Here is a 24,522-nt window from a genome sequence, read left to right as displayed (position 1 = left end):
TGTCAGCAGCAAACTGGTTGATCCACACTGAGAAGGTGCTATTTAAGAGACTGAGCTGAAAACAGCACTTCAGACTGAGGAAGTCTCTTGGATGAGAGACGAAACGTTTCTATATTTTTTTGCTTTGTTTTGTTTTTTTGAATGTCCACAGGACCAGATTGAACTTTTTTGGAAGTGGCGTTAAAGTCTTTTCTTCGAGAGCTAAGTAAGTGGTGAAGCTACAAGCTAACTACAGCCGGCTTGCCGTAGTGTTGGTATTCTGATGCATGCGCAACACGCTGTGTTCCGTCAAAAGTTTTTTTTGGGGGGTGGGGGGGTTCCATCGTAAGTTAAAGTAAGCGTTGGTCAGCTTTAGAGAAACCTGCTCTCTGATCTGTGAAAAGAACGCTGTGTTGTGCGATTTTACTGCGAGACACTTTGGTCAAAGCCACAGACTTGTTTTGTGTCAGCTCTCCATTAAAGCGGAAGGAGACACCCACTAGAAGGTTGGAATGTGAAGTGTTTTCAGCGTGCACTTGCTGCTCTGTTGCTGTTCATTTCTTAAGTAAGACTGGAAACTGTTAAGAGTTAACATATATTTTTGTTTAAAACATATGGCTAAAACTACATTTGATATATTTTGCACTGTTTTGCAATACAAGAAAAAAGCCTAATACTTGATTTGTTTATTATTTAAAAACTCTCTGGACCTAGTAGTGGAATTTTCTTAATTCAAAACATATGATGGCAAAAGGACACCCTATGCTTTTTTTAGCAAGTTTTATACTAAAAACATATTGCGATATATATCGTTATCGCCACCCTTCACAATACATATCGTGATATGAATTTTATGCCATATCGCACATTCCTACTGAATACCTACTCATAATCATCATCTGGTTCTGACCTATGGCATAGAAATTAAGGACTTAGTAATACATCCTCAAAATCCTTTCCTGTCCAATCATTTTTAATAACCTTTAAGTTTACATTAAATGACTACACAGTCACTGAGAATAAATTTCATCTTAGCAGATGCTTATCAGAAAACACTAACCTAATTTAAAGAACCTTGTCCATCATTTTCCTCTGTCTTGCAGAGTAACACATCAAAGAGCAGTGACATAGATCATCTGGTTGATAATTTTACAACTTCTTCGCAAACTTCGCTCAGTAAAGCTGCTCCGCTGAAAAAGAAAGTAATCAATCAGAGGAGATTGGCTCCTTGGTTCAAATGAGGTACATACGTATCGGTACTTTAAAACAGGCGTCTAGAAAGCTGGAAAGAAAATGGCGCTTCTTCTAACGTTGCAGAATTTTACATATCTTGGAGAGATAGCCTGCTAACATATAAGAAAGCATTCTCTGTAAAGCTAGAACTTTATATTATTCATCTTTAATTGATGAGAATAAAAATAACCTCAGGTTCCTTTTCAGTACCATAGCTAGTCTAATGAAAAATCATCTCTGTTGATTCATGTATCCCTACAACTATAATCAGTGACTTCATGAGAATCTTTATAAATAAAATTATTTCAATTAGTGAAAAAATTCAAACCAACATTCCTAGTATCGGGCAGCACGGTGGCACAACTGGTAGAGCTGCTGCCTCTCAGCGAGCAGGTCCTTGGTTCAAACCCCGGTCCAGGGGCCTTTCTGGGTGGAGTTTGCATGTTCTCTCCGTGCATGCATGGGTTTTCTCCGGTTACTCCGGTTTCCTCCCACAGACCAAAAACATGCATGTTAGGCTGATTGGTAACTCTAAATTACAGGGCCACCTGCATCATGAAGGACCCCACTCACCCAGCACACACACTTTTTGCCCCACTCCCCTCAGGAAGGAGGTTAAGGAGCATTAAGTGTAGAACCACTAGACTGAGGAACAGCTTCTACCCTGAGGCTGTTAGACTCATGAATCTCTAACTAGAATAATCACTGTGAAAAACCATATCATGTTGCTGCTGATCTGTTTCATGTTGCTGCTGATCTGTTTCATGTTGCTGCTGATCTGTTTCAATGTTGATGTGTTCATGCGTGCACATCTGCTCACAGACTCATGTTCATGTTTGTGCTGATGTTCAATGTTTTATGTTATGAGTGCTTAGTGTATATTTAGTTGATGTTTTTCTTAGTTCATATCTTAGATGTTATTACTGTTTTTCTTATACATTTTATTGTTGGATGTAACTGGGACCCCGTGTACATAATTTCGCTCCACCACATGTACCACATGAGGTGCGAATGACAATAAAGAAACTCTGACTCTGAAATTGTCCCTAGGTGTGAGTGAGAGAGTGAATGGTTGTTTGTCTCGTTTGTCTCTATGTGGCCCTGTGATGGACTTGCGTACAGGGTGTACCCTGCCCCTCGCACAGTGATTGCTGGACATGGGCACCAGTGACCCCCGTGACCCAAAATTGAATAAACGGGTAAAGATAATGGATGGATGGATGGATGGATGGATTGATTCCTAGTATCGCTTCTGGTTCTGTGTCAGATGTAACAACTTCAAACATAAATCATGTTCTTGACATTTTTAGACTGTTTTCGTCCTGTTGAACTCTCTGAATTGTCAAAAGTGATAGCTTCATCCAAACCATTCACGTCTGCTAGATCCCATCCTAAACAGGCTATTTAAAGAGGCGTTTCCCTTAATTAATAACCACTTCTTGGATCTGCTTAATTTGTCTCTAATAAATGGTTACGTACCACAACGTTTTAAGATTGCTGTAATTAAACCTTTACTTAAGAAACATAACCTTGACTCAGGAATCCTAGCCAATTATAGACCCATACTGTATCTAATCTTACTTTCATATCAAAAATTCTAGGGAAAATAGTTGCAAGTCAGTTGTGTGATCATCTGCAAATAAATAATTTGTTTGAAGAGTTTCAGTCAGGGTTTAGAGCTCACCATAGCACAGAAACAGCACTGGTGAACGGTGCTAATGATATTCTCATGGCCTCAGACAATGGACAGGTGTCTACACTGGTCCTGTTTGTCCTCAGTGCTGCATTTGATACAGTTGATCACAATATTCTACTAGAAACTTGAATATGAAATTGGAATTACAGGAACGGCTCTAAAATGGTTTAAAGCATATTTGTATGATAGATTCAAATTTGTAAATGTAAATAATAAATCTTCATACACCAAAGTTAGTCATGGAGTTCCTCAGGGTTCAGTGCTTGGACCAATACTCTTTACCTTATATATGCTTACATTAGGTAAAGTTATTAAACAGCACGGTATAAATTTTCATCGTTATGCTGAGGATACACAGTTATATTTGTCCATGAACCCCAATGAATCCAATCAGCTACTTAGACTACAAGCATGTCTTAAAGATATAAAAACCTAGATGACCCTAAATTTTCTGCTTTAGAACACAGACAAGACAGATTTTGGTTTTTGGACCGGAGCATCTTAGGAATACATTTTGCAGTCTTGCCATCCTTGGATTGCATTAATCTGGCCTCCAGCTCTGTTAAAAATCTTGGTGTTGAGACTGTATGACACTGGTTCTTCTATAATTTGTGCTGCTAGACTTATAAGGGAGGTCATCACGGCATGCAGATTTTCTAGTTTGCTCAAAAATCCAGGTAGAAAAACCTAACAAAGTTAAATCGGGTCCTCTGGACGGATTAAAAAAAAATAAAAAAATAAAAATAAAAAAAACTTGTTGAAATGTTTCATCTTTTATTTTAAGACTTCATCAGTCCTCATCAGTCCAAAAAACTGATGAAGTCTTTTGGATAAAAGACAAAACCTTTCAACAAGTTTGATTTTTATTTTTTTATCTGTCGGGAGGACCTGACTTTGTTAGGTTATTGCTCACAGTTGATTACAAAAAAATTAATAAAAAATTTGCGGGATTAAATAAATAAATAATTTTTAAAAAGTTAGGATTTCGATAAATTAATCAAAATCAAGTCCCCATCCCCCTTTTTTTCTTACTTTCTTCCGTATATTTTTTAAACAGTTTTAGTTTCCATTTTATGGTTACCACATGTGATATAACTGACACTGGTACAAAAAAATATTACGTTACATTATATTCAAACTATTTGAACATCTGTTTTTTGGTTTTAATGCAGTTAGATGTGTCTGTATGCGTTTTCTCACTGGCTGAGAAGAGGTTGTGAACTGCCCGAGTGACGTTGAGCGATGGCAGCTCCAGACACTGAGCCAGACACGAGAGGGCGTGGCCTTGCACAGTGGACGATGTGTCCATCCGTCGAGCAAAAAGCAGGTCCTGGATCAGAAATTTATGTGGCAGGAAGCCTGCGAGCTCAGAATCCTGACACTCTTCCAGACTTCTTTCAGGCTGCTCCAGCAAAACCATCACGACGTCTATGGAGAACAGACGGTGCACCATCTGCAGAAACCAAACAGAACAGTTGAATCCGAGCAACAGCATAGACTTATAGACTGTAGCTACTGATATCAATCTTGTTAGGGGGATTTATATGCAGTTTTTCCACAGGCAATAAATAAAATTCCTGTTTATAAAACAAACAAAAAGATGCATTTTTAGTCCTAGAGAAAGTTTAACCTGCTGTGATTTTTCCCCTCTTCCTTGTATAAGAAAATAAATTGAATACTTCTTAAAACATTTACTGGGATTAGCTAACAGATGTTACCTTTGAGTGTCTGGAGAAGGTAAATAACCACTTGATGAATTGAGCGTAGTCTCTGCTTGCCATAGAAGATGTTAACAAACCCACAGCCTGGGCTCCGTGACTTCGAAACTCACTTTTCTCCACCATCTACACATCAGAAAGCTGAGTTAACTATTTACATACAGGCTAATGGCAAAGCAACAGGAAAACACTTCCAACTAGAACAAGTACCATCTCAGAGTGTATAAATAAGTTGGTTTTCACAGTAGTGTTAGCTGTAAACTCACCTGAATGCAGATATGCTGCAGGAGGATTTGAAGGAAAGGTAGAGCCAGCTCTTCCAACTCTTTCACAAGATGACTAGAATCACACAAGGACAATCTAAGAACAATATTTGTATCACTGTGCATTACTAAGCTCACAACCTGTTGAAGTGGATCATTTTCCAGCTTGACCAGATACAATTTTAAGTTCGGAACAAGCTTTTTTTCATCATGCATTTTATAATGAATTAAATAACTTCGTGTTACCCTTAGATGTAATTCTCCAAACAGTTCAACCGATTTGCTTTCCTCTTAAAAACTTTGTAGAACAAACCAGTTAAAAAGAAAAAGACTTACTATAAAACAATTCAATAGGACCATGAAATTACATCCTGATTTTTTATTCATTTCTTGGAATAGATCTTGCCACTTTTCAAGCCAATTTTAAACAAAAATATTTCTAAGTTGAGAAATGATGTTTAAATGATGCTGTTGTGAGACAGAGATGGTGTAGAGCAGATGACTTGGGACCAGAAAGATGAGGTTCGACTCCCCGCCATGCCCACATGTCGTGGTGTCTCTGAGCAAGACAACTAATCCCTAATTGCTCCTCGAGCGCTTCCATAGCTGCCCACTGCTCCACCTGGGTGTATCTCAGGTGCGATGGGTTAAAAGCAGAGCACTAATTTCATCATTGAATGGGAACGAACAATGATGACAACACATAGCACTTAACTTACTTAAAGCCGTTTTGTTCAAACCTTAAAAAGAACCAAGGCTCAATTTCATGCAACATTATAAGATCTTGTGTGATCTGTTAGAGCTCAGAGTATGTGTTGAGTCACTTAGTTACTGCCACAAACTATAACTTTATATTTGCTCAATTTACTGAAATGTAGCCATTTCTGTGTTTTCTATGTTAGGTTGACTGTGGTGACCATGTTGAATTCAGCTGTACTTGAACACCCAATAAGTACCTCTTGAAAGTTTCATCAACATTTCTCCAGTGGTTTATGACACAAACATGCACAGACAGGTGTACAAGTTAAGTGATAAAACAAGTAATTAAAATTCTACACCTTAAGTTAGTTAATTAAAGCGAAGCTGCCCACCAAACAAACTGGATGGCCTGGTCGCGAGTGGCGAGGACGGCCTGGTTGGGTACAAGCAGGGAGGGCTTCCTCCCATCGTTTTGGTTCATCATCAGGATCACGTAAAGGAGTCGGTGAAACACCCTCCGCAAGGACTGGAAGTCAGACAGATTTAATAAACCATAAATAATAAATATTTAGGATTCAACTTCAAACACTCAGCACTTCCACACAAAAATCAAATCACTGGCACATTACAGACAGCATTTGTTTAAATTCTAAAATGTTTATTGTTTATCTAAAAAAGTTAAATCTGGTCCTCTGGACATTCAAAAAAAAAAAAAAAAAAAAAGCAAAACAACCAAAAAAAATGTAGAAACGTTTCGTCTTTCATCCAAAAGACTTCCTCAGTCTGAGGAGCTGTATTCCGCTTTTTTAGATTTTTCTACCTGGATTATTGAGCATGCATCAGGATGTTTATTGTTTATATTATCAGTGAAACTTCTGGGGCGGCATTGTGGCGCAGTTGGTAGAGCTGCTGCCTTTCAGCAAGAAGGTCGCCAGATCAAATCCCAGCTGGGGGCCTTTCTGGGTGGAGTTTGCATGTCCTCTCCGTGCATGCGTGGGTTTTCTCCAGGTACTCCAGTTTCCTCCCACAGACCAAAAACATGCATGTTAGACTGATTGGTAACTCTAAATTGTCTCTAGGTGTGAGAGAGAGACTGAATGGTTGTTTCATTTGTGTCCATGTGTCCCTGTGATGGATTGGAGACCTGTCCAGGGTGACCCCCACCTCTCACACAGTGATGGCTGGACATGAGCACCAGTGACCCCCACGACTCAAAAAGGAAGAAGCAGGTAAAGATAATGGATGGATGAAACTTCCTATCATTGTATAAGATGGTGTATTCATGATCTTACTCTGACAAGCAGAAAAGTGTGCAGAAATAGAAGATTTTCTCTTTTTGTACTCTTCTAGACAAATAATTAAAAAAAAAAAATTAAAAACTGTCCCAAATTTTTGAAATAAAATAAAATAAAACTCTTGCAGTGATATTTCTGACAATTAGGCCTGTCACGATAACAAATTTTGCTGGGCGATTAATTGTCGCAGAAATTATTGAGCTAAACAATAATATTGTTTGAAATTTGACAATAATTAGTAATTATTGTAAAATTTAAGAAGAAATGTTAAATTTGTTTTGATTGTAGTACCTTTTTTAGACCACTGGATGGCAGTATAAGACTAAACCGAAGGATGGATAGTGAAGGAGTGAGCAGCGTGTCTCTTTAAAAATGGGAGGGAGGCAACTTGACATGACATGGGCAGTCTCTCTTTTTTTTTTGGTTCTCAAAATGGTGGACGCTCAGTGTGGTTTGAGCTCTTTAGCATTAGCATTTGTCACACAAAGCTTTTAATAAAAAAAAATGTTTAAATCAGTAAACCTGTTCTCAGCTTCTTTTTGCAGAGAAAAACAACTTTTTACACGAAGGCACGGGTTTCAACTGTGAATTTTGGAGCTTCGACAAGACGGAGATTTTTTCCTGAGGTCGGCCTGTTAGCTTAGCTCGTAGCTTAGTTTCTCAGTTTAGCAGCTTTTAACGATCCAAAAACACGATCTTGGATCATTAAAACAGATTTTAAAGAGAAAGGAGAAAGGGAGGGGTCAATGAAGAGCGCTGGCGTTGAGCCTTTTGTCATCCAGTGTCTTCAGCAGAAAGAGACGAAGAAATGATAAAGCTGAAATGAAAATGAGGTCGATAATTGTCATTTATCATGTTAATTGATTTATGCTTTATCGTGACAAGCCTACTGACGATGAGTAGTGTCTCTATCTTACTTGCAGTAGATAGCATTCAGAGCAATCTTAGTTTGCTCAATTAAAGGCCTTGAAGGAATGCATCTCACCCACTGCCTTAATCAAGTTTTAAACTAAAATCATTTTATAATGAGATGAATGAAGTTAAAGCTGTTTTGTTCAAACATCGACAATAAAATTATAAAACCTAGTAAGCACTCAGTTTGTGTTGAAGATGGCTCCTAGTTAGTGGTACGCCACATTTTAGATCAATGTGAGTAAACTGGCAGTTAATGGGGCGTCCCTGAAGAGACTTGCAGCTGTAACAAAAAGTGGCTCTACAAAGTAATGAATGTGGAGCGGGTTAATACAAATGCACGCCTCACTTTTGTTTTATAATATATATACACACATCTCTACAAACAAACCAGATTATAATCTCTGTAGAGTGGTATGTTGAGACCATGGACCTTACCTCTTTCTGGTCTCCATGATTTGGTGAACACAGCAGCTTCAAGCCGCAGAAAGCCATCTCTGGAACGCTCTTCAGCTTGGTGAAATCTCTGCAGAGATGATTGAACCAGCTTTCATGTTTAGGATCATTTCTTCAACATGACAAAGGAGGAAAAAAACTTACTGTGGCACTGCAAAGACTGGCTCCCCAAGGACAGGCTCAAAGTAGAGCAGTTTAGTAAAGATCTGCAGAGGACAGAGGACACGTGAAGACACGTGCTGCGGCACGCAGCAGCCATGTCGGTGAAACCATGGGTTACCTGCGTGCAGTGGCTGGCGCTCTGTGGTTGATCTTTGAGCGGAAATGTCTGCAGGAGCCTGAGAAGACTCTGAAGCAGGAGAGCAACGGCATCTCTGATCCTCATCAAGTCCTTGCCAGAGAAATAAATATCCTCGTCCTCTTCCTCATCTATTTCCATCTGAGGAAAACAGATTTTTTGACAAGAATAATAGTTTGATCATGTTTAAAGTGATTTTTTTGTGTAAAATGTATAAATATTAGTTTGCTTTGTAGACGACTTCATGAACAGCCTCAGTTTGAAAAAGTATAGTTTAATTCTGACAAGAGTGATGAACTGAACAAGGTCAAAGAGGACTGATGTCATCTCAAACTGCTGTTTAAAATGTTATAGCAGTGCTTGCAACATTATTTTATCAACTTTTACACTGCATTACACAGCTATAGGATATTCCTGTCAGGTGTGACCCCTGGATGCTTCAGAAGTGCTGCTGATTATTTTGTAAATGACCACAGAATTTCATGACTGCAGTGTGAAAGTGTTAGAAACAGCGTTTGCATGAATGGTGACGACATCTTTGGAAATTGCAGACATTTAAAGATTTTGCATTCAGACTTGCCAGGGCCTGATTTGTCATAAAAACTGTTGTTTAAAAACGCGAAGTGTTGAAGCCTTTCTGATACGAAGCTCAGGAGCTGCAACTGAAACGATCCGATCCCTTCTGGACCAGCCTGGACCTCAGGACATCTAAAAGCAAACAATCCTTAGATCTAAAATGATCTGTTAAAAAAAAATATGTACAACGAGTAAGATGTTTTCTTTGACTTTTACACAGAACCCATTTGAAAATGGTTGATGTTTATTGGAATGCTGAATACTGTTGAGGTTTCCTGACATAATGTGATTTTAATAAAACCTACAGCAACTACACCGACTTCAGCACATGAAGCCAAAGGAACGTGGTATAAAAACATCTCAGTGTTCTTCAAATACAAAAATTAACTAGAGCAATTGCATTTCCTGTGAAAATGTAGTGTGAATGCTTAATGCTGAAGAACTTGCTGAAAAACAGCTGAAATTAGCTAAAAACATGATGAAATGTGGCTGAAATGGAAGAACAAGCCTAACTTAGCAGAAGAAAGCAGAAAGAACATATTTCCTGAATTGGGTTTAAATAAACAGAAAAGAGCAGAAAAACTAGTAAATTAGCTAAAAAAAAAAAAAAAGGCTGAAATTAGCAAACAAAAGCTGAAAATTTGCAGAAAAGTTAGAAAGAAGCAGAACTGGAAGGAGCTGAAATGAGCTAAAAAATGTGGAAAAAGCTAAATTTAGCACAAAAAAGCTAAAAAGTAGCTGAAACAGCAGAAAAAGATGAAACTAAGAAAAAAGCTGAAAAGAGCATAAGTTGAAATTAAAATAAATAATTCAATTAGGCTGAAAATAGCAAAAATTACCATGAGAAATTTGACTAACTTAAACAGCTGAAATTAGGACAAAAATAAATAAGCAGATAAAAAGTAGCTAAAAAGGTAGAAAAACCTTAAATTAGCAGAAGAAAACAGAAACAATGTTTGCCCAATGAGGCTGAAAGTAGAAGAAACAAGCACAAAAACATGGAAATTATCTGAAAGGCTTAAATTAGCAAAAAAAAAAGGGGAAAAAACAGCTGAAAGGTAGCTAAAAAGGCAGAAAGAAGCTTAAATTACCAGGAGGGAGTGGAGCGAGCACAATTGTGCCCAATTAGGCTGAAAGTTGAAATTTGTGCAAAAACTGTGTCATTAGCTGAATAAGCTAAAATTAGAATAAAAACATCTTAATAGTAGCTGAAATAGTTTAAAAAAAATTTTTTAAAAAGGCTTAAACTTGCAGAAATAATCTGAAAGAAGCAGAAAACAGCAGAAAGTAGCTGAATTTTTTTTTTTTTTTGCACAAGGAAGCTGAAAGAAGCAGCAGTAAAAGGTTGTAAACAGATCTAAATATTTGAAGGATGGGAAATGAGCTCAATTCATTTTCTACGATAAAAAAAAAAAAGACAGAAAAGGCTAAATATTTCACAAAGCTAAATAAAGTTGCACCAATACCAAAAGCCATAACTTCTCCTTAACGTGCTGAATGTTTGGATCTATGATTTGCTGAAACAGCTTGAAAACTGTGGGACGAGAATCGTGCTGAAAACGTACAGGAGAAAAATGGATGACAGAGTGAATGTTTCATAAACATTCACACTTTTACAGAAATGACTCTTTCTGCACAAACAGATACAAAGTTTCTGACTCGGGGCCGTCCGTACCTCTTCTGCGTCTTTCCGTTGTGGTTTGGAGCGTTTGCCTTCAGTCTGGGAACTCTTCAGGATGTCCTTCTTGCGCTTCTTCCCAGAGTCCTCGGGCCAGCAGTGTGAAGTCAGGTCAGAACACGCGTCCAGCAGAACCTCATGGAAAACTCTGTTAGCAATGCTTCCTGGAAACAACACGTTTACAAACGTGTAAAAATGGATCCTCATACTCTCTGAACACAAATACAGTCTTCAAATAAAATTACTTTACATTTTCAAAGTTTAAAGCTACAACACGCAATAACAGAATGATTTCCAGCATTTTCATGTGTTAACCAGTTGTTATTCCCAGTTCCAAAAGAGCTGGACAGTTTTCTAAGACTTCATGGCTCAATACTAAAAGTGCCTCTCCCCACAACATGCACATCTTTTAACAAATTATTTGCTGCTTTTATATTTTTCAGAATAGTTACTTTTATAAACCATCTACTTTTTTTTTTGATTTGCTGACATCTGACTCTCAATCAGTAAATTTTGTTAAACACAATGACGTTAGCCAGTGAAGTAACTGCACAGTGAGATTGTTAAAGTTCAAACAAAACCCTTAATTACAGGTTTACTTTTTTTTTTTTTTTTAAGTTCCTAACATTTCTGGAATAGTTTTAAAAGCTGTACAGATCTATGTTTTTGAAGCTTCCAGAACCAAAATCAATCAGAAACTTATTGAGTTGTATAAACGGTTGCAAAGAGAGTACAGTGTAAATGTTCTCACCTGGGAGTCCCAGCAGCAGCAGGTAAAGTGAAGCGGCATACAGTCCATTGACCCTCTGCTGTACGCTGGCCCCTTTGGCTTTGGCAGCCAGGACAAAGGAGGACAGAACAGCAACCAGGCTCTTGACTGACACACCATTCTCCCCAAGAATCGTCCAAATACTCTGCAACATGGGACGCAGTGCTGAATGCTGCCTCCAGACAGCTGAACAAACTTAAATGACTGATTTGTTGCTGTAGAATACAGTAATAGTTTAAACTTTCTGCCTTCTTTTAACCAAGTGTTCACAGCATTTCTCAGACACAGACCCGTTCCAAAAAATTAGAACATCTTGGAAAAGTTGTTTAACTTCCATAATTCCATTCAAAAAGTTCATCTTTAATAGATGATAGATTCAGGGCCCACAATTTAAACAATTTCAAGTATTTATTTGTTTATTTTTACATAATTTGGGCTTCCAGCTCATGAAACCCATGAAAACAGGATTTCAAAAAAATTAGAATACTGTCACAAAAAATCAGCCCACACTTCTCAGTTTTTGCAGAAAAAAAGAAAGAAATTAGGATCAAAACAAAATCAAAATATGGTACTTTCAAAACGATATGTCAATCTTCAATACTTGGTTGTGAATTCCTTTGCCTTAATCAGTGCCTCGATGTGACGTGGCATTGAGGCAATCAGCCTGTGGCATTGACTGGGAGTTATGGAAGCCCAGATTTCCTTGATGCTGTCAGCTCTTCTTTGTTGTTGGGTTTGGTGCTCCTCATTTTCCTCTTCAGAATACTCCATAGATTCTCAATGGAGTTTAGGTCCAGAGAGTTGGCTGGCCAGTCAAGCACCATGGCATGGGCATCAAACCAGGTTTTGGTGCTTCTGGTGGCATGGACAGGGGCCAGGTCCTGCTGGAAGATGAAATCTGCATCTCCATACAGATCCTCAGCAGAAGGAATCATGAAGTCCTCTAAAACATTCTGGTAGACTGTTGCAGTGACCTTGGATTTAAGAAAGCAGAGTTTACCAACACCTGCACTGGACGTTGCACCCCACATCATGACTGACTGTGGATATTTCACACTGGACCTCAAGCAGTATGGGTTCTGTTCCTCACCCTTCTTCCTCCAAACCCCTGAACCTTGATTTCTGAATAAAAGGCACACTTTACTTTCATCGGAAAACAGGACAGAGGAACCCGACAGTTGTAGCCCATCTCCTGGATGCAACTGAAGGAGGTGGTTTTTGAAGCAGTGACTCTCGCCTCATCCCACTCTTTCTGGATCTCTGCCAGATTCTGGAATCTTCTCCGTTTGATAATCTGCTGAAGCTAGGGCTGGGTGATACATCAATATATATTTTTTAAATATCGATACAATATAATTCACAATATAAAATGAGACTATATCGATATAAAATGTTATATTCTTACACTCTACCTAGAGTTATAAATCTTCCTGTCCTCCCAGTCTGCACCTTCATTGACACCCCTCCTTTCCCTTACTGAGTGCAAACCCGCCCCTCCCCCGCTGCTTGAGCACCTGAAGACTATTTGATATATGCAGATATCCTTGTTGACTCACAGAGGGTGAGCTCTGTAAACTCCTGATATGTGTTAAAATGACTGGGTAGCTGCTACAAAGCAGAGGTTTGATATTCTCCAAGAAATTAACTGGTTTAGAGTGGCAAGATATCAGAGTCAGAGATTCTTAATTGTCATTCGCACCTCATGTGGTGGAGCGAAACTATGTACACAGAGTCCCAGTTACATCCATCCATAAAATGTAAAAGAAAAACGGTAATAACATCTAAGATATGAAATAAGAAAAACATCAACTAAAAACACACTAAGCACTAACAGCATAAAAACATTAAGTCGAACATCAGCACAAACATGAACGAGTCTGTGTGAGCAGATGAGCATGCATGAACACAACATTGAAACAGATCAGCAGCAACATGAAACAGATCAGCAGCAACATGATGTGATTTTTCACAGTGATTATTCTGGTTAGAGATTCATGAGTCTAGCCTCAGGGTAGAAGCTGTTCCTCAGTCTAGTGGTTCTACACTTAATGCTCCTTAACCTCCTTCCTGAGGGGAGTGGGGCAAAAAGTGTGTGCGCTGGGTGAGTGGGGTCCTTCATGATGCAGGTGACTCTCTTCCTGCATCTGGAGGTGTAGATGTCTGTGATGGTGGGGTGGTTGACTCCAACAGACTTCTGTGCAGCCTTCACCACTTTCTGCAAAGCTTTTCTTTCTGCAGCTGTGCAGCCTCCATGCCACATGTTGATGCTGGAGCACAGGATGCTCTCCACTGCACACCTGTAGAAGGAGGTGAGGACTGAGCTTCCCAGACCAGCTCGCCTCAGCTGCCTGAGGAAGTAGAGTCTCTGATGAGCTTTCTTGATCAGGCTGGTGGTGTTGTTGCTCCAGCTGAGGTTGTCATTCATGTGTACACCCAAGTACTTGTAGCTGGAGACCACTTCCACTGCAGATCCTCTTATGTTCAGGGGGGTGTAGATGTTTTTGTTCCTTCTGAAGTCCACAATCATCTCCTTTGTCTTCTTCACATTGATGTGAAGGTTATTCTCTTTGCACCAGCTCTCCAGGTGTTCCACCTCATGCCTGTAGCTGGACTCATCATTGTTTGTGATGCATCCCACCACCGCTGTATCATCTGCAAACTTTACAATGTGACAGCCTGGATGGGTAGCTGCACAATCATGTGAGCAAAGTAAACAGGAGGGGGCTCAACACACATCCCTATGGAGAGCCAGTGCTGAGTGTTATGGTGGAGGAGGAGAGGTTGTGGATCCTTACCAACTGTGGTCTGTTTGTTAAGAAGTCTAGTACCAGTTGCAAATGGAGGGGCTTAGTCCTAATGTGGATAGTTTGTCCATCAGAGTTTGGGGGATCATGGTTTTGAAGAGAGATGTGAAGTCCACAAAGATCATATGAACGTAAGAGTTTTTCTGCTCCAGGTGGTTGAGCGCAGTGTGGACCACAGAGATGGCATCCTCTGTTGATCGGTTTGCGCTGTATTCATACTGATGAGGGTCCTCGTTGATGTTGATGGTTGTTTTGATGCGAGTCATGACCAGTTTTTCGAAGCATTTAGCGACTATCAGGGTGAGGGCCACTGGTCGATAGTCAATCAGACCAGTCACTTTAGAGTTTTTTGGGACTGGGATGATGGTAGCAGTCTTCAGGCAGGTGGGAACGGTCTCCAGGGTATGAAGTTGTCTTCTCATTAAAAACATGGAGACAGCTATCCAGTACGCCAAGCCCTAGTTATCAGTCTTAAAATATAATCCCTCTTGTAAATAAAAAAATATATATGTACCGGTATATTCCTTCTAGCAGATGAGACGAAGTCAGAGTCTGGACAAAACCACAGTAAACCAGTTCTTCCTACCTGAGAGCTTGTGTCGCTGCTTGCAGACAGCCGAAGATCAGCAGCACGTGATTGTAAACAGCTGTACAGGGTTGTGAGGGCTTCGTCTGTACAGGCGTCCAGTTCTTCTCCAACAGGTTCATCTAGTGGTTTCCTCTCTGTAAACTCCAATTCCCACACTGCATCCACCCAGTCTGAAAGCACCAGAACACATGTAATCTCCCATTAACGAGTTCCAGTTCTCCTCTCATGTGAATTACATTCAGTGTTCTTCAGTCTGTTTGACAGCTCTCTTAAATCTGCACCTCTTTTTTGAATGGTCTGTAATTATAATCAAACTTTTCTTTTTGAAGTCTAACTCACATATTTAGAAACTTTTGTTAGTTAAGGTACTCGTGGGAAGAGTACCAATAATTTAGCACCTATTTGCTTAATCTATCGGGATTTATATATATAAACAAAAAAAATAGTTTAGATACTTTAGAAATCGACTTTCTAGATCAACAGACGAGTTTGTCTTGAATTAATTTATGTGTGAAATTCTTTCAGAGACTTTTAAAACGCGCGCGCACACACACACGAGCATTCAAACGAATTTAAGCGTAAATGACCAAAAACCCTGAACAGCTGTTTCGGGTGCCAGGCAGAACCCACCGGGAAATTCTGCACAGAAACTCAGACATTTAGTTTAGAATAAATACATAGACAGTAGCCCGTGTTATAATACATTACATAGCATACGCTTTAGCATAATAGAGGACAAGAGAAATAAATGTTTTACCTCTAGGAATTTCATTTAACCGGAGAAACTGTAGCGCATTCATCAACTCCATTTTGTTTGTGGAAAAACCCGCCTGAAGTTTGAGCAGCGCGCATGCGTACTTGTAAATTTTACAGCTACTTCCGATTATTTTTTTTTATGCTTTATTGAAACTAAACATGTACAACACACAGTACAAAACGGGTTCAGAACTTGACAACACAAACACAGTGTTACAATAATTATAGCAAATGTATGCCCGAACCTCAGGATAGTTTTTCTAAAGTAGTTATAAACAACTATACAATTTAATTCTATGTATCAAACTGTCTATGCAAATGTTAAAGTTAGCTTGTATCACATTAAAATTACATTTGTGTTGACAAATTTTATACATGGCCTATATGAACATTTTAATAAACAGATTTGTTTAGCATTTTATTGTTTTCAACGTTGACTTTCTTAATGCCAAGCAAAATATTTGTTTTGAAGTTTTATGAGAAGCTCATAAATCACTTGAGAAGATTCTTGCATAAATTCTAAAAGAGGTGTAGCCTATTAAAGTTTAACTAGGTTTCTTACCAGAATATGCATAAAAAGCTAGTGCTGTCTATATTTCTTTATAATAAATGTTTGGACTGGATAAAAGTTGTGAATAAATTTAAATAAGACATCTCTTATTTTATTTAAGTATTCCCTTAGTGTCAACCATGACTGTTTCCAGTGATATCTTCAGAAAAGTTTGACCAAAAAAAAGGAAAATAAATTGTCCCCTTTTGGTCAGTACACTTGGTACAACGGGGATTGTGCCCTCTCAAGACCAACCTGAAGAAGTTCCTTTCAACACCCTGTCAAGACAAATGAGACTGTCGCATACACAGGAGGCCCCGCCCTCCTGGCCTATAAATACGCAGCGTGTTCTCATTTCCCTAATCTTTTTGCACTTCACCTTGCTTTAACCTGATTGCAGGTCCCCTGCATGTGACTCAACTGTCTGCCTGGAGGTGAGCTCGCTCCCTACCTAGGGCGTCACTACAAGGTTTTGATCCTGCTTACTGCTTGTTTAGCCCAGCTAACGGTCATTTTTCCACTTGCTGTTTTTCTAGCCTGTTTAGCTTGTTAACTGGTCTAGGTCGCTCTTCCCTGTTTAGTCTTGCTAACGAGGAAAATTATAGAACAGCACAGCTAACTTTCTGCCTGTTCAGCTTGCTAACGGGTAAAATTTACTCTCTTTCTCTGTTGCTAACATGACGCCGGAGAAGAGCAAGAAAAATCTCAAAGCCTCTAGCAAAGCCAGCAAGGCAGGAAGCCCAGGTTCACGTCCGTGTCCAAGCGCATGCAGATTTTTTCTTTCGGAAGCGGACACCCACGAAGCTTGCCCAGTATGTCTCGGCATGTTGCATGTTAAGACTGCACTTGCTAACCCGGAGTCATGTGCGCATTGAAGCCGACTCCGAAAATCAACCCTGAAGAAGCGTGTGGGTTCCTGACAAAAACATTAGAAAATTCAACTGCAGCGAGAGACCTGCTGCTGTCTGAGGCTCTCAGACCAACCACAGAGCTGGAGTCCGACGAGATGGAGGGCAGCACCACTGCGTTGTCCTGGGGTGAGCAGATGGATGGGCTCCTTCCCATGGATGACGCTGATGAAAACCAGGTCAAGTTCGACATTCAGGACATGCTGCTGTCGGACAAGATCTCTCTGACAGCCTCAGGTGGCCTCTCTGAGGATGAAGCAGGTGCTGATGAGGAAGCAGAGGCTTTTTCACAAGAGACTGCAGCGGCACCTGTCGAAGCGGACGGATCCACTCCAGCCCTGTTTGAGCTGTGCCGCAGAGCGGCCGAGTCTCTCAAGGTGCCGTGGCCCACTCCCCCACCTCGACAGCTCCAGACAAGACTTGCTGGTAATTATTTTCTCCCAAGGCAACTGACCTCGGTGAGGTACAAATTACCTGTGTTTTCAGATTTTTTAACGGAACTCGCACGGTCCTGGGCATCCCCTAAGGCACCATTATCCCTGCATTTCTCCCAGTTTTTCAACTAAGAAAACATGGAGCCAGCTGGTCTCTCGCACATCCCACCCATGGATGAAATGCTGGCGGCCCACTTGGCACCCAAGGTGAACACATCAGCAAGCAAACCCACGGTCCCCAGCAAACAGTGCCGGTTCTCAGCAACACAGCTGGAATAAATCTACCGCGCACAGTGACTCAATATGGCCTTGATGCTGCAGGCGTATCAAGTTGAAAAGCTGTAGGAGCTGCAGGAAGCTTTACAGTCAAGGAGAAATGTTGCAGAACCACTGGACGAGGTCCGCAGGACAGCAGATTTTATCCTCCGGCTGTCGGGCACCACAGCTATTGCCCTGGGAAAAAGCATGGCGGAAGCGGTTGTCGCTCAGCGACACCTGTGGCTCACTCTCACCGAGCTGCCAGAAAGCCAGCGCTCCATTTTTCTCCAGCAAACCATCAAACCCACAGGACTGTTTGGAGAAACTTTGGAAAAGATCCAGACCGAACTTCAAACACAAAGGGGGCGGAGCTCCGGCTGACAGAGTTAAACTCTCCGCCCCACTTAAAACTGTGTCCAGCAGAGGGCACAGTGAGCCCACAAACGAACATGCCATTCAGGCTCGCTTCAAACGTGAGGGCATGGCGGGCATGCGCACCATCGCAATGGATCATGGGAACTGTAGTCCATGGTTACAAATTGCAATTCAGCAAGCCTCTTCTACAGTTCAGAGGGACTATAATGTCGAAAATACAGCCAGATCTCGCTCCAAATCTGAAAAAGGAGATTTGTTCACTCCTAGAAAAAGGAGCAATAAGGGTGGTCCCCCCTCAGGAAGCAAACAGCAGTTTTTACAGTCACTATTTTGTGATTCCAAAAAAGGACAAGGGGCTCTGCCCAATATTGGATCTGAGACAATTAAACAGGCAACTGAGCTCATTCAAGTTCAGAATGCTGACTCTGTGCCAAGTAATGCAGTCTGTACGTCCAGGGGACTGGTTCACATCAGTGGATTTGAAAGATGCGTAAGACCCTTACGCACAGCGATTGTTCCAGATTCTCTGAATCTTTTGATGATGTTATGCACGGTTGATGATGATAACTTAAAAGTCTTTGCTATTTTACGCTGGGTAACACCATTCTGGTATTGCTGCACTATCTTTCTGTGCAACAATGGTGGAATTGGTGATCCTCTTACCATCTTGGCTTCTGAGAGACACTGACACTCTGAGAAGCTCTTTTTATACCCAATCATGTTGTCAATTGACCTAATTAGTGTTAATTGGTCTTCCAGCTGTTCGTTATATGCTCAATTTCCTTTTTCCAGCCACTTATTGCTACTTGTCCCAACTTTTTTGGGATTTGTTGACACTGTGAAATTTTGAATCAACATATTTTTCCTTTAAAATGTTACATTTACTCAGATTAAACTTTTGATCTGTCATCTATGTTATATTACGAATAAAATATTGACATTTACCATCTCCACATCATTGCATTCAGTTTTTATTCACAATTTGTTTAGTGTCCCAACTTTTTTGGAATCCAGTTTGTATATACTGTATGTACAGTGTGTGTATGTATGTGTATATATATATATATATATATATATATATATATATATATATATCAAGTTCAAGTAGGTTTATTGTCATTTCATCACGTGGTACATGAGGTGGAACAAAACTGTACACAGGGTCCCAGTTACACCCGACAATAGCATAAATATAAATTGCAATAAGAAACAGTAAATAAGGATCAAAGATATAAACTAAGATATATGCTAAACGAACACCAAACAGTACTCTAAAAGATTTAAGATATACGCTAAACACGAATAATGCAAAACAATACAGTGTAACAACAGCAGCCCAGACATGAGTCTGTGTGAGCAGATGGGTATGAATGAATTAATACAGCAGCATGAAATAATCAGCAGCATGAGATCAGCAACATGGATAATCAGCAGCACATATCACCAATCAAAGTGGTATTTCACTGATGATAATCGTGATTAGGGATTCATGAGTCTAACAACCTCAGGAAAACAGCTGTTCCTCAGTCTAGTGGTTCTACACTTAATGCTCCTCAACCTCCTTCCTGATGGGAACCGGGCAAAAAGTGTGTGTGCTGGGTGAGTGGGGTCCTTCATGATGCAGGTGGCCCTCTTTCTGCATCATGAAGGACCGCTTCACCGCTTTCTGCGGTGTAAATGTCTGTGATGGTGGGGAGGCTGACTCAAAAAAACTTCTGTGCAGCCTTCACCACTCTCTGCAAAGCTTTTCTTTCTGCAGCTGTGCAGCCTAATACAGCCAAATATAGCCCAATAAGATTTTTTCTTATTTTTTAAAAAGTATCCCAAACTCAAACGGAATAAAATTAAAATGAATATATATTAAAAAAAGAAACATTAACAAAAGAGAAAAAAGAAAGAAACAAGGAGCTGGCTAGAAGTATTAAAATGTATATATTTCAGAATGTTTCCATTTAAATAAATGTTATAATCCATCCATCCATCCATCTATTATCTTTACCCACTCCTTCCTTTTCGGGTCATGGGGGTCACTACTGCCCTTGTCCAGCCATCACTATGCGAGGAGCGGGGGACACCTTGGACAGGTCTCCAGTCCATCATAGGGACACAGAGACAAATGAGACAAACAACCATTCACTTTCTCACTCACATCTAGAGACAATTTAGAGTTACCAATCAGTCTAACATGCATGTTTTTGGTCTGTAACCCACACATGCACGGAGAGAACATGCAAACTCCACCCAGAACGGCTCCGGGCTGGGATTTGAACCGGGGCGACCTTCTTGCTGAGAGGCGGCAGCTCTACCAACTGCACCACAGTGCTGCCATGGTATAATCCACCTCACAGAAAAACATTGTCAGCTGAGCACATCCATTTCTTTTTCCAGGGTCTCAGTGCTGTTTTCTTGACTGTATGTTGCCCATTTGTTCAGCCTGCTGTAGAGAGGAAGTCCGTTCTTCTCTCTGTACAAGTAGACCCCCGTGATTCTGTTCCAGTCTGTGTTGCAAATCGGGTTCACTCTCTGGTGCTCCATCAGCTCCTCCTTGTCCTCCTTTTCCAGCGCCACAAAGCCAAAAAAGCTTTTAACATTTTGTGCAGCCAGGAGGCGGGCGTGCACAGATGTTGTGCGTTGCAGCAGGGTCTTTTCATGTGAGCAGTATTGGGACCAGTAGTCTTCCTGCTGGTAGCTGAGTGGAGAAGAGCAGCGCTTCACACACAATATGATGAACACCGCCAGAGACATTCCTGCCACCAACAACCAGCCGATCAACTGAAAAATGGAGACAATTTAATTAGCACCCATCTTGTTCCACTATTACAAACCAGTTAAAGTCATGTCATCTGTAACCTTCTATGCCAGAGTTTTAGATGAAAAGCATCTTATTTTAAAATATGACATTATTTAGGTCAAGCCTTGAAAATGACATTCTAGATCTTATGCAAAAATGGAAGATCTTGTGAGATGTGTTAGCGCTATGTATGTATGTCAAGTCAAGTCATATTTATTTATAGAGCACATTTGAAACAGAAACTGTTACCAAAGTGCTTGTTGATAGCGGCTCTCAGCTACAACTTTCTTCTTTTTGTTTCTACTGTTCCCTCTTCAGGGTTTGCCATCCTCCTCCCCTCTCACTCTGTTCTCACTCCAACTAACTCCATGTCCTCTCTAAGTGTGTTTGTTTCCTGGCAGCTGCATTTCTAACATACTTCTACACTCACTGTCCCTCCTCTGGACATGTCCATACCATCTCAGTCTGGCCTCTCAAACCTTCTCTCAATCTGTGCTGTACCTCTATTCAATTCAATTCATTTTATTTATATAGCGCCAAATCACAACAAAGTTGTCTCAGGGCACTTTACAGGAACATTCACATACATAAAAGCCAATTAGAAAAGTTCTCTATGTAACTTAACTCTGATTATCTCGTTCCTAATGCTATCTGTCCTTTTCACTCCCAAGGAGAACTTCAACATCGTCAGCTCGTTCTTTTCCAGCTCTCAGTTCTAGTCTTTTTGTAAATGCCCCGGTCTCCAAACTGCCTTGTAAACCATTCCTATTGGCTGACCCACTTTTGTCACAAATCACTCTTGAAAATTTTCTCTATCCTGTCTGGACACGCTTTTTCTCTTCCTTTCTATACTCTCCATTTTCCTAGACAGTACTTGAAGTCCTGCACCTTTGTGACCTCAGCTCCTTGAAGCCTCACTGTTCCACCAGCCTTCCTCCCATTTACACATTTATTCCATCTTGATATGATTGACCTTCTTTACTTACAGCTCTCAGCTATCCCAAACCAAGTTTTAATTTAATATCTGTAAAACTGATTGATTTTTTTTAGCTTTTTGTCTTTGTGGTGCAGGAAAAGGCTTGAATTTTAGCCATTTATATGTCAATTAGCTATGATGATAATCAAGAATTGGGTTGACTCCAACAGAATGTACATCCATTATTTTCTGGGAGCTTTATTAAAATTGGTCTGCTAGTTCATGAGCTATGTTGTTCAGACACAGACAATAACATTAACACTCACCTTTCAGCAGTGGGAAATATAGTAATAATAATATTGTAAGTCCTGCTCTACCTGTGATTCATATTTTAGCCGTCGATCAATTTCTGCGCAGAAACTCTGTAGCACCGTTGGAACACTTTCAACACATGGGAGTTTAGCCATGACCTCTGACCTCTGACCTTGGGGGAAACCTTCCAGTGTCCTTGGATCAATAAACTCACTGAGGGCACATGCATATGCATGGCCTCGCAGAAATGAAATGATCAGCCATGTCAGCGGAGCCACTATAGTTTGATCCATCATGGCCCTTAACAAGGCGAAGGCAGCGACTCTTGATAGATTCTGACATTTTCTGAGCCGACACTCAAACAGCAGGTTCCACGTGTTCCTGTTCATCATTATTCCTATGAGGAAAAGTGCCAGAGCCGGAGCACCAATCACAGCCAGACCATAGAGGTAATTTCTCCCAGAGGAGCATGGACAGTGAAAGGCAAAAAGTGTGTATGCAGTATGGCAAGCCACTGTGCCGAGAACAATCAGCCCATTGAGGATCGCCACATCATTGTTCTTAAAAAAGACAAGCATGAACTTTAAGTGCTCTGTGATGAAAGCAGCAGCAGCCATGGTGGGACCTGAGAGCTTGGTTTATGTAAAAACTGCAGAGACACAAAGAGAAAACAAAACAGATCAAGAGCAAAGATTATTATTTTGGTTATTTCAACACTTTTAAATAAGTAGACTATTTTTTGTGCAGAAAACTGTGCTATTTTTGATAAACTTATGTCACTTAACAACGAAGAAAGAAACCTGACATAAACGTGTGACTGGTTGAAATGAACAAACTATGAATATTCTCATGTAAAATACTGTTTTGGCATTGCCCTGACTCAAGTCCTTATGTTTTGTACACATATACAGCACAAACATTATATATTAGCACAGATTATCAATTTACCTTTATAAATTGGGACGAGCAAATATTTCTTGTCAGCAGTGTTGAATCTTTGTTTCACTGTCTCGGCACAAGGGATGACTCAGTGCCCTTCAGTTTTCTCTGCAGTGGAAAAAAAAAAAAATCTGTGGTCTGTAAGTCAAATGTATGGCAGATCCCAGAGTAAATGGTAAATGGACTGTACTTATATAGCGCCTTTCAATCTTATTTCAAGATACTCAAAGCGCTTTACACTACAATCTGTGCCTCATTTACCCATTCATACAGCACTACTAGATCTCTACAAAGCTAATTGAACAAATAATTCTAATGAGACTAATCAGAGCTTTAGATCACATTCTTACACTGATGGGACACACATCAGAGGCTATGAGGGGTTCAATGTCTTGCCCAGGGACACTTCGACATGTGACTGCTGGTGGATTCGAACCCCCAACTCTCGCATTGGAGGACGACTGCTCTAACCACTCAGCCACAGCCGCCCCTAGTGACAGAATAGGGAAAGCCCAGAAAATGATTAAAGATAAATGCTGAAAAAAGTTCCAGAAATGTTCCAAGATTTCTCAAATGCAAGATGTAATTTTGCAGCTGAATAGTGAATCAAGTGAATCTCCTCCATAAGATATTTTTTTCAAAAGACTTAAGTGATTTTTTTTTAATAACAACTTTTGCAGTCCAGAGCAGAACATCTCAACATACTTCATCAACTTTATTCGCATTTGTTGCTGTAGTATTGAACCCAGATGCAAGCAGACCACAGAGACTCGGGGAATAAGATTTTTTATCAAAACAAAGAAGCTGGCGAGGCAGCAAAACTTACAGTCTTGGATGACACGAGGGGACACAGGAACAAGGAGCTTGACTTGACAATGACCAGACAATGAGATACACCAGACTCTGACCGAATCTTCTGAGGACTCTACAACAACTGGGACTCTGTAGGAGCTCTGCAGCAGGTGTTGGAACCAGCAGATTTGCAGCTGGTGTAGAGACCTGGGGAGCTGTAGATGGCATTGAGACCAGGGATGCTGCAGCTGTCGCAGGGACCAGGGAGGCTGCAGCTATCATGGATGCCTGAGTGACTACAGCTTTTGTCGAGACCAGGGGGATTGCAGCTGTTGTGGAGAATTTCATGGCTGCAGTTGTCATGGAGACCTCCATGGCTGCAGTTGTCATGGAGACCTCCATGGCTTCAGTTGTCATGAAGACCTCCATGGCTGCAGTTGTCACGGAGACCTCCATGGCTGCAGTTGTCACGGAGACCTCCATGGCTGCAGTTGTCACGAAGACCTCCATGGCTGCAGTTGTCACG

The 24,522-nt window shown here is 40.5% G+C and overlaps 2 protein-coding genes across 2 annotated transcripts in view; both read right to left on the bottom strand.

Moving 5' to 3' along the window:
* Window positions 1–15,774, bottom strand: part of ncapd3 (non-SMC condensin II complex, subunit D3) — a 77,975-nt gene extending 62,201 nt beyond the window's left edge. The window contains exons 1-11 of the mRNA XM_037674318.1: window positions 15,723–15,774; window positions 14,963–15,135; window positions 11,555–11,717; window positions 10,801–10,967; window positions 8,532–8,690; window positions 8,396–8,457; window positions 8,234–8,321; window positions 5,981–6,114; window positions 4,893–4,965; window positions 4,627–4,752; window positions 4,109–4,361 (exon numbers count right to left, since the gene is read on the bottom strand). Coding sequence (XP_037530246.1) covers window positions 4,109–4,361; window positions 4,627–4,752; window positions 4,893–4,965; window positions 5,981–6,114; window positions 8,234–8,321; window positions 8,396–8,457; window positions 8,532–8,690; window positions 10,801–10,967; window positions 11,555–11,717; window positions 14,963–15,135; window positions 15,723–15,774 — 1,450 coding nt within the window. The remainder of the gene's footprint in view (window positions 1–4,108; window positions 4,362–4,626; window positions 4,753–4,892; window positions 4,966–5,980; window positions 6,115–8,233; window positions 8,322–8,395; window positions 8,458–8,531; window positions 8,691–10,800; window positions 10,968–11,554; window positions 11,718–14,962; window positions 15,136–15,722) is intronic.
* A 4,830-nt stretch (window positions 15,775–20,604) lies between these two features.
* LOC119420487 (calcium homeostasis modulator protein 2-like) lies at window positions 20,605–22,882 on the bottom strand. The gene is made up of 2 exons (XM_037687892.1): window positions 22,331–22,882; window positions 20,605–21,018 (listed from the first exon to the last, which is right to left on the bottom strand). The coding sequence occupies exons 1-2, from the start codon at window positions 22,880–22,882 to the stop codon at window positions 20,605–20,607; spliced, it is 966 nt and encodes a 321-aa protein (XP_037543820.1).
* Window positions 22,883–24,522: the final 1,640 nt, after the last annotated feature.

The sequence above is a fragment of the Nematolebias whitei genome, chromosome 1, assembly GCF_014905685.2.
Source record: "Nematolebias whitei isolate Nwh7 chromosome 1, NemWhi1, whole genome shotgun sequence".
Lineage (NCBI taxonomy): Eukaryota > Metazoa > Chordata > Actinopteri > Cyprinodontiformes > Rivulidae > Nematolebias > Nematolebias whitei.
Note: the sequence above shows the minus strand (reverse complement) of the source record. Positions and strands in the feature narration are given on the sequence as shown.

What these genes read in the sequence shown, in the direction of transcription:
- LOC119420487 (XM_037687892.1), bottom strand. Translation starts at nt 22,882, where the DNA reads ATGGCTGCTGCTGCTTTCATCACAGAGCACTTAAAGTTCATGCTTGTC. An exon ending in GGCTAAAATATGAATCACAG is followed by an intron (nt 21,019 to 22,330) that starts GTAGAGCAGGAC and finishes TCCATTTTTCAG; the next exon opens with TTGATCGGCTGGTTGTTGGT.